Genomic DNA, 10,371 nt, shown 5'->3' with positions numbered 1-10,371 from the left:
AAATTAGCTTACTTAGTCTGTACTTAGTTGTTTGCAATCTTCATCTGACTCTGTCAGTACCAAGATTAGCTTACCTAGTTTTCGTTGTTGTTTGCAATCTTCATCTAACTCATGCTATATAGTCATTCTGTCTTGCTCGTGGTTGACTCCAGCACACAGTGTCCCTGGTACACTGTAGGTGCTTCATCTGCACTCCCATTGGCCGACTGACTCAGGCCCTTGGGGTGCCTTAGTACCTCTGCATTCTGGATTCTCTTTCCCCATCTTTTGTCACTTCCCCAACCAGGCCTTCCTGACACCTAATCTGAATCAGACTCTCCACTGTGTTCTCTTTCATAAAACCTGGTCATTTTCTTCAAGCACTTACCCAACTTTTAATGATAAATGCACATGAGTGTTTATATTCTCTCTCTCCCATCAGGCAGTGAGGTCTAGCAGGGCAAAGACCGTACACTGCTTGGTTACCATTGTATAGCCTGGGTCAGGTACATAGTAGGTGATTAATTATTCCATAGCCAATGAATATGAAGTATTTCAAATTCCTCTGAGTTTAATTGTAGAGCAGAATATGAAAAGAAAAAAAAAGATACAGCTCTTGAAGGGTTGGGAGATAATTCTGGAGGGAAATTTAGATTTCCTTGCTACAGCAGTTGTGGGTTCTTACATTTTCCATCAAACCCACTTGGAACTAGAGGAGGCCATTGGTATCCTTTCTTCCAGCACAACAACTTGATGGAGGGGCTGGACCACACTCCTCTGGAGCTGGTGATGGGGGAGACATCCTGGTGCTGGTCTCCATGGCAGGTGAAGCAAGGGCAACCAACTGGGCCACACCTGAGCAGGGAGCCTGCTGGCTATGGTCCATGGCTGTGTGGTTGTTAGCACCTGAAGTCTGGTCATTGCTTTCTTCCATCCAGTTATGCTGCTGCAGGTGTGTATAGTGTTCAGTTGGCTCCTCCCTGAGAAACTCCAGCTGCTGAAGGGAAACAAGGACAAATAGAGTGGACAATGTTTAGTATTTATACCAAATAGCTCACTCAGACTTGGGAGAGAGGCATTTATGAAATGTAAATTATCTAGAATGGGCTCTTTGAACCAGCAGCAGATTATGGAAGTACTTAGCTTCTATTGGCTCTAAAGAAAGTTGTGCCATGCCTGTGATTCTTATTCTTATTTGGAAAGTGGGTGATAGCACTTCTCTTTATTTATGGGGCAAGGGGAAAGCTGAGTATGACAGTTAGAGGAACTAAGTTCTGGTCCTTATTTACCATCAGCAACCTGTGTGAACTTGAGCACATCAACGTATTTCTCTTTGTTCCTTAAATGAAGGTGTGAGCAAATGATCCTAAAATCTGAAATGATGGCAGGATCAGGTTCTCCCTGAATGCCCTCCTCTTCTGGCAGGTTGGACACTGTCACGCTCTGCCCCCATTGCCCCATACCAATAGAAGGCCTTCTCTGATTTGCCGAGCCCGGTCTCCTAACTGGAACTCCAGTTCTTCCACTTGCTGCCTCAGGGCCTCACGTAAAGTTTGAAGTTGTTCCGCCTCCTCCCTGAAAATAAAGAAGAGAAAACAACTAAATTTAATAATCACCCCTAAGTGTAGTCTTACATTGTCCCTCTCATAATGTTGGTCTGGTCTTGGAAATTTCTTAAAAGTGAATGTTGCCTTCATTATTTGATTCAGTTACAGACACAGATATGTTCCTCAGGCAGGTTGCTTTTTTGAGGGTTGGAGGGTGCTGAGGATTGATCCCAGGGCCTTATGCATGCTAGGCAAATACCCTACCACTGAGTTGTCTCCTCAGCTCTTTTTTTTTTAACAACTCTATCATGGTATAATTTACCTATCATGAAGTTTACCTGTTGTAACATATGATTCCATGATTTGTAATACATTTAACAAGTTGAGCAACTATCACCATCATCTAGTTCATAGACCATCTCCCCAAAAAGAACCCTTATGGCTCTTTACAGATAAACCCTATTTCTACCATCTTGTCCAGGCAATGAACAATGCCTCTACTTTGGGGACATACTTTGAAGAAAATGTTTCAATAGTGCATTACAGTTATATATAATAGTAAGTTTCATTTTGATATATTCATAAATACATATAAATACATATATTCATAAATATATATAAAATAGTCAGTCCCCTTTCTCCTTCCCTTCCTCCCACTTAATATCTCTGATTCTCCTCTATTCATCTTCCTTCTATTTTTGGGAGATTTGAGACATACTTTTAATCCATGTGAAAATAATGTGAATTTTCAAAACTCTAATAACATTTGCATTTGCATGAGCCCCATTCACCTCAATTGAAGATTTCTTGCTGATAATCCCCCTCCTCCCAGCTCACTGCCTTTCTTCTGACCTTCTCATATAGCCTTAGCCTTAAAGAATAAATGTTCCCATCCAGCAAATGACTCTCACAGGCTCCCACTGAGAAAGCAAAAGCAAGACCATGAAAGTGAAGGAAAACCTGGCCCGTTTCTCATTAGCCCTGCTCCAGGGTGCTTACGGGTCCTGTCCTGCCCTGATTACCTTCCCTTGCTCCAGGTGTGTGATCTGGTACTTACTTTTATGACTCCCTTAGATAATTACCTTTCCTCCTCTGACATGTCCCTGGAAAAAAGTGCCTGCTGTCCTGCGAGGTGCTGCTCAATTTCCTCTAAATGCTCCCGGAAGCTCTGGCATACTGTCTTCATGGCTTCCATCTCAAGGACTGTGCACTGAGAACGATGAGAAAGAGCTGAGAAAGGTGTCCTTTCTGATTCACTGCGAAAGCTCACCTAGTGAAGGGAGTGGGTCTCCCTTACCAATTGGAATCAAAGTTCTCCTGTTAATCTGTGAGAAAAAGAATAGGGAGATCTAGCCTGTGGCCTCAGGAAGTAACTAGCAGCAGTAGTTATCTGAGACAGGAAGGCAGTGGTTCTTGGGTGGCGCTTGAGTGTCAATCATTAGGTTTAAGAGAGTGGAAGGCAGTCCCAAGGACTGGGTGATGTAGGACTGCAAAGATGTGGACAGAAGAGAGAAAGGGGGAAGGCCAGTCAGAGGGCTTGTGCTTAGAGAATTTGAGTCTCTCATTTAATTTTGTCTAACTTTGGTGCTGAGAACCAAGAACATTGAACACATCTTCTCAGATGGTGTGTGCTTCATTAAAAAAAAAAATTCTGCTTAGAATATATTTTTTATTACTCTTAGCCCTGCTTAGTCACTATCCCTAGAGGTTGAAATCTGCAGGATCAGTTCCACCCAGCTAACAAGCCCAACCAGAATAAGACAGGCAAAGGTAGGCATCCCATCCTTTCCAGGAGTTGGAATCGAGAATTGAGCTCCATCTACCCTCTCCATCTTGTTTTCCATTGCTCCTGATGTGAATCGTCCTTTAAATCTTACATTCTCTCTCTAGAACTGTGCCTTGTTCCCTAATTGAAACATATTCCTGAACCACCTGAAATTGCAGAATGCTCTCCACATAACACTCCGATCTGCATTAAGAGACTTAAGCAAACTCTAGGGTGGCTTTCTAGTAGAACAAGATTCTGTTCCTAGAATGCTCAGCCCTAGTCCCCAATTAAAATGACTGCCTGATAAAGCTCAAGACTGCCAGGAAAATTTATAGTTTGCACTAGCCAAAACCTGGCATAGACCCCTGACTTCCCTTTCTCATAGCATTTACTAAAAGGGGCTTATAATTGTGAATGTGTATTTCTTACAACTCAGAAGTGTCTTTCTCAAGGACTCAAGAACCATTTCTTTGAAATGTACTCACCTGGAAGGCTAGAGACTGTTGCCACCCAGGCTCTGTGGGAGGGTAGAATCCTTGTTTCAGTACCTGTCATGTCAGCTGGCTGAACAGCATGTATACTGACCAACCTTGTGTAATTTTTCCCATCTCTGATTCTATTGAGTTCCTGCTCTTCACTTTGTCTTAGTCTTTCTTTAAAATGCCCAAATGGTCTCTGTGCAAATCAGAATGGAGTTCAGTTCTTTCTCCTACTATTAGCAGTTGAACAAAATCTGTTTTCACTGCTCTAACTTCTGTCTGCTATGTATCTTTGACACACTCAAGCCCAGTCCATTTGTGGGGCACCCTCAAGATATGCTGAGTTCTTACCCAGCTATCCCCCTTATTTTGCAGTCTGGTTGGATCATGCTTTGAATAAACTTACCAGGACCCAGGACCCCAAGGTCACTACCCACCTGACTCTGGGTGAGGTTAATGCTTATTGAACCCTAAAGTTATCTCTCCCAGGTCCCCTCCTGGATCAGTGTGCCTAACTTCCTGCTCACTTTCTCCCCTCTCATTAACATAATTCTATTTAGGGGCAGTAATGAGTCTAGCTAAAGAACTACATTTCCCAGTATCCCTAGGAGATAGGACAACCAATGGGATGGAAGTAGAGAGCATGATGTGGGACTTTTGAGATACTCTTTAAAGGAATCTGACCTGGCTAGCAGGCCCACTTACATTTTCTTTTCACACTTCCATAGAGACAAACCTTATACCTTGGTGAATTTCTCCAGTCCTGTTTCTAGGAAGTCCCAGATTTCTTACCCTTCTCCCCAAAACCACATGGCCAAGATCCTGGCAGTCCTATGGTTGTTCTTACCAGTATGTCATAATGCAAATATTTTTCTTTTGCTTTGAGAGTTAAGTTTTGATTTTGTCCCCCAAGTTCTATATTAAATAATGCATTTTATATTATAAAACTCTACCTCAGTCTGAGTGCATGTGAACCAGAAAAAGTCAGAAAAGCTCCTGGAGACCATGAAGGTTTCTTTCATAGATATGTGTTCTGAAACAGAATATTTAATAACTTTTGTCTGTGGTTAACAAATGGCAGCCAGATTTCAAACCCAAACCTCCAGGTTTATCTTTTTTCTTCTCAGTACCTGACTGGGTCACAGAAGGGTCTCTGGGGTAGCTGGACATGTGGAGAAATTACCTGTCCCTCGGGAGGGAGTTGATTAAGTGGTTCAAGTCTATTCATATGTGGTACCTAAGACTGGCCAGCTGGTTCAAATTCACCTCAAAGTAATGGGGATAATGAGGTCAGCCCCTTTAAAATCTGGTGCCCAAGTTGGCTGGACATCCTAAACATTGGGTTTTATGCTCTATCTAGACTTTTCAGGGTAACCCTTCATGATTGGAAGGTGAGGGGTTGGATTTGGAAATAACCAATGGAGTGTTCACGTGCTCATCAGTGACGTGGAAGATTCTGAAAGGCTGCCATCTTCTGGTCATTTGGAAACACTAAGAAAATACCTTTTAGTCTGAGAACAGGTAAAGTTTGAGAATAAGGGTAACATTATGCAAGGAAGAACAATGTTTTTTGAACTTTTTTTTCCCAATTTAAGGACTGAGTTAAACCCAAAATCAATGCAAATTCTGTTCTACTGATCCAAACCCATTAAAACAACCTTCAGTAGTAAAAGGGTGGCTACCAATAACCATTGAACTTTCACTTTTGAATTGGCTCATATTACTTTTTAAGTTTTGTATAATTCTGGTTTTCTTTAAAATTAAATCATAAACATTATAGAAGAATTTTGTAATATTCAGATCTTATTCTGGAAATAGTTTCACTTTTGAATTAATAAATAATTCTGGAGAAGTCATATATATGTAAATTTAATTATATCAACAAATCAATTTTTGAGTTAACAAATTGTAAAGAATTAGTTCACTTAAAGAATTTTTTCACATCAACAAAACTTTATCTTAGATATCCCAGAAGACCACAAAAATGGCCATGTATTTCTCTGCAGTAAAACCACTGGTGAAGCTGGAGGCGTTTTTCTATGTCAAATATTTTACCTAAAATTGCTCTTAGTTTTAACATCTTTTTGGAATTCCTGTTATATAAAAGGTCTATCCACGTTTGCTTATAATCATTTGCTCTATTGTCTAGTTAATTTTCATCTAAATATTTTTTCTAACCCTAGCCAGCACATAGCATTTAACTTAAAGTCATTTTCCTCTGGAATATTTTTCAGGCCTTACAAACCCAGGCTTACTCTCAAGGTGGTAGAGGTTGCTGCATGTACACCCATTTTCTCTTAGTTCCTTAAATTTCTTTGTGAGGCCTCTAGGCTCACCGGGGACTGCAATCCCTTATTTTCACTTACTCTCCTGTGTGTGTGCATGTGTGTGTGCCTGCATACAAGCACGAACACACATGTGCATGGTTGTGTGTGTTTTGATGGTTTCCTTTGAATGTGTGTTTCTGGTTCCTTGAATCTAAATAAAGAGAAATGTTAACATCTAGTAAAACCCTGTACAGTATCCATTTTAGTAGGTGTATAATGCCAAATAATAAATGGATTTTTTTTTTGTATAATTGTAAGTTCTAGGAGGAGAGAAGGGTAAGGCCATATGGGACAAGATATCTTAAGCTATGGCTGGTGGCACACACACTCACTCCAACTCCTGCTTGTTTAAAACCCACGTGGGTATCTGAGGATATCCACTGTGCACTATGGGCCATAAAACCTCTCTGTTTTTGACAGAAGTGCTGATATGTCAATAGCATCAACTCAGGAGTAGCATCTATTTCTAGATGACAAGTTGTTCCACACAGCTGGAATTATGCAGGCCCAAGACCCTTGCTTGGCATAAAGTAGGAGGAATGGAAAGACCTCGGTTACACTCAGGGTCACCCCTGGAGCTAGTTTAACCTCCTGTCTAAACAGCACCCTTGCCTCATACCGGGCTCTGGATTCCTGAGCCTAAGTTTCTCTAGGGCTGTGTCAGTCTGTCTGTCTTTCAGAAGCTGCAGTCCTACCTGCTCATATGCTCCCTAGTTCCAGATGCCTACTTCTCTTTCAGTCCTCAGAATCATGCTCCTACAAATTTCTGAGGACACCCCAATACCTCATGTGCCCCAAGCCTTCAGTAGCAATGGTCTGACCAGGCTGTGCTACTTGATCTGCTGTACTCCTGTGTGCCATGGCTGGCCTGATGGAGGAAAGGTCCTTACAGCACTTGGAGTCAGGCCCCACCCTATAGCTGCTCTAGATTCTGTGCCCCTCCATCTTCACTGACATGTCACAGGCACCCAACCATGTCAATAACCTCCTGCAGCAGACTCCTTTGTTTGTGCCATGGGAGACTGTGCTATCTTGTTTTCTTTGTTCAATTATGGTCACATCACTGAATGAATGATAATCTAATTGAGTATCTACATTCAGCTATCATCACAGACACCTGATTATAATATCAAGCGATAAACTAAGTGATAGTACTTCTCATTCAATTGATACATGTTTGGAATCTCTCTTCTCAACACAATCAATAAATGATCTGTATTGTTTTCAAGGGTGGATGTGAACAGAAGCTAGGTACTATCTTATTGCTTGAATAAAACTTTATCTTACTAGTACAACCTTCATTTAGGTATCATTTAAAATTATTCCAAATGCCTGATGGTATTGAAATTTGAAAGATGATGTAGTATATTATTTTTACTTTCATATAATTACTTTCTTTGTTTACTATTACATTTATAGATATTTCTATATGTTGAAAGATCATGTAGAAATCTTCTTTATCTTTCAAATACTCACTTTCTAATGTTAATATTACTTTTATGTAGATTCAGATATTTTAAAGTTGGACACATCTTTGCTTAGAATGAATGACCCAAAACTTTGGCGTCTCCCAAATACAAAGTGTGTTTATCACTCTCAGTTCTAGTTTCCTTGTCTATGTAAGAGAGAGGACTTGGAAAATATTAAGAATTCAATAAATATTTTTATGCATGTATGAAAGTGAAGGTTGAATGACATAAAGTCATTAAAATGGTTAGCATAGGTACTCAATAAATATTTGTGGAATTAAAGAAGTGGAAGGTAACCTAGCAGACACCAACCATAGATGCTCAGTAAATTACACTTCCTCTTCCCTTTCTTTGAATAGCTGCAATCCTAGTGTCTGTGTCCTGCCTTCGTCTCTCTATTTACGCAGTTTCATGTGTGATAGTCTTGATTTCTTAATCAATGGTTGGTCTTCAAGGCCTAGATTATCTCTTACCTGGAGAACTGCTGAAAAGAGGGTCCTGGAAGGACACATTAAATACCTGTTGACTAACCAAAGACCCAAGAAGCTTGATCAGTCTTCATAACCCCAATGTCTGCTTTTAAATAAGCCTAACAAGGGTGGATCAAAGGTCCCTCTTCCTGACATGAGGAGTTCTAGATTCAAGAGCTGACTGAAAGTAAAGTAGCATTAATAATTGAAGATGAGAGGAACACCTGATTAATATTACCTAGAGCTTCCCTGTACCAGACTGTGCAGAGTACTTTACAAGCTTATTTAATTTAATAATAAGACATCCAGATCTATGGAATGCATCATGTCCTTTTATTTTATAGGACAGATCCAGAGAAACTGAATGGCTTGTGCAATTTTATTCAGCTAAGAAAATTTAAGACCCAGAACTTCTCAGTCAGACTGAACTGGAGATAAGACAAAAGGATGAATGCTAACAATCTCGGGCACGTGAATTCATCATTTTATACCTTTGTTTTCCCTTCTGTCAAATGAGGACTAATCATAAAATTTGCCTTCCTTACTTCAAAAGGTGATTTGATTAGAAGCTTGAAATAAGAAGAGATTTGGGAGAATATGCCATCAGTGATAAAGCACTCTACAAATGGTAGATGATTTAAATTAGGAGTGTGATCCCCACGATTTCACATTCAGAAAGGAAGGCTGGACCTGGTCCCTGACATGGCAGTGGTGGCTTTGGTACCTCTGCCTTCCCATCTTCGCGGAGGAAACACTTACTGAACAAAGCTCCCTCACGGTAGTGTCCTGAAGGGCTTTCCAGGTCTTCATGAACTGGGCTTCTGGATGATCTGCATGTGAGCACGGGCAGTGCCTACACCCTGGGGGTGCAGGGCTGGGGCTTCGCCTCTCCGCACAGCACTGGGGGTGGTGGGGACAGCACACGCAACAGAGGCCAGGTGTAGTGTGGCAGGTGCCCATTGGGTAAAGACTAGGGAAACCTGTGTCCAGAGAGACCGATTTGGTGAGGGGCTGGGGCCTCTGAAGGAAGGGCTTGTCACTTGGGAATGAACAGCAATGCCAGGGTGTGAATTCACAGGTGTAAGTCTGAACAGAAACATCATTGACCTGTCTCGCTTCTGTCCCTAGTCTCGGTCCTGTTGTAGTCAGAGGGTCACGTAGAGTGCATTCTAAATCTGTGCTTCCACAGTCGGTCCCCAAGGCCATGGCACTCTGAGCAGCTGACACCAGATTAGAGGACATCTGGGTCACCACTGACCTGGCGCGGCCAGCGTTTGAGTCAGTGGGAACATCTCCAGGCAGTTTATTGAGGTGGGAAACAGACCTGTCAGATGTGTGTCCAAGGTCAACTGAATAGGCTGTGACTTCTCTGTGCCTGGGAAGTTGCTGTGGTGGCCTCTCTTGTACTAGTAAGGTATGGCTGGTGTCAGGACAGAACTTGCTGCCCTCCTCTGCTCCAAGGATGTCCAAGTCCAAATGAAGAAAATTGTTTTGAGACTGATGAATCCCAGGCAAAATTCGAGACTCATGGTGGTGCCCTTGCATGAGCACTTCCTCTGTTCCCTCAGGTCCCAGAGTCCTGTCCTTCCTTTCTGTGATGTGGGCCAAACCCAGAGGGCCACAGTACATGGAAGTGACCGTGGCTCCAGTGTCTTCGTATTCAGCATGGGACAGTGGTGGGGGCTGCCACAGATGGCTGACTTCCCTGGGGTGTTCTTCCCCCATGGTGGTCTTGGCCAGGGCTGCATCTGGGACCAACAGCTCCGATGGCCCCCCTGTGGCCTCAAACTGAGGTTCTTCCTCCACCACAGATGCTGAGGCCTTTTCTTCCAAGATGCTCCAGTCTTGGCTTAAAACAGATGTGCTCACCATGCTCTTGGAATCCAACCCCTCTGACTCTTGCTGACAGTCCTGGGATGACACTAAGCTGTGGCTCTGATCCCTTGGCTTTCCGCCTCCATTCTCAGCGGGACTCTGGCTGCTGGGGAAGCAAGGCATCTGTAGGAGAAACAGGGACAAAGGGAAAGGCATCAGGAGGTGGGGGAGGCCATAGGTGTAAGGCTGTAAGTCTCATCATGATTGACTCAGAAGTCAGGAGACAAAAGTTACAGGCTCAAAGTCTACATCAGTGACTGCTTCACCTGGCCCCATGTCTGTGAGGCTCAGTTTTCTCGATTAGAAAAATCAAAAGGAAACTAAAAGGAAAGGTAGAATGTTCTGGCACCTTGTCTAAGTGGCTCCCTCATGCTCTGCCCCTTGGCTGCACGTGGCATGTGCCTCCAAACCCTTCTGAATGTGGCAGTCACCTTAAACTTATCCTACCTTCTGAGTT

The 10,371-nt window shown here is 42.5% G+C and overlaps 1 protein-coding gene across 7 annotated transcripts in view; it reads right to left on the bottom strand.

The window, feature by feature from the left end:
• Nucleotides 1-595: 595 nt before the first annotated feature.
• Nucleotides 596-10,371, bottom strand: part of Itprid1 (ITPR interacting domain containing 1) — a 132,679-nt gene continuing 122,903 nt past the window's right edge. For 6 of the 7 annotated variants that reach the window (XM_047561669.1, XM_047561671.1, XM_047561666.1 and 3 more), the window contains 4 exons: nucleotides 8,799-10,037; nucleotides 2,609-2,736; nucleotides 1,443-1,554; nucleotides 596-976 (listed from right to left, as the gene is read on the bottom strand). In XM_047561669.1, coding sequence (XP_047417625.1) covers nucleotides 689-976; nucleotides 1,443-1,554; nucleotides 2,609-2,736; nucleotides 8,799-10,037 — 1,767 coding nt within the window. In that variant the 3' untranslated portion in view covers nucleotides 596-688. The remainder of the gene's footprint in view (nucleotides 977-1,442; nucleotides 1,555-2,608; nucleotides 2,737-8,798; nucleotides 10,038-10,371) is intronic. The other variant, XM_047561668.1, reaches the window with a different exon arrangement.

Source organism: Sciurus carolinensis, chromosome 8 (genome assembly GCF_902686445.1).
Source record: "Sciurus carolinensis chromosome 8, mSciCar1.2, whole genome shotgun sequence".
Taxonomy (NCBI): domain Eukaryota; kingdom Metazoa; phylum Chordata; class Mammalia; order Rodentia; family Sciuridae; genus Sciurus; species Sciurus carolinensis.
The sequence above is the reverse complement of the archived record's forward strand: the minus strand, read 5'-3'. Positions and strand labels throughout refer to the sequence as shown.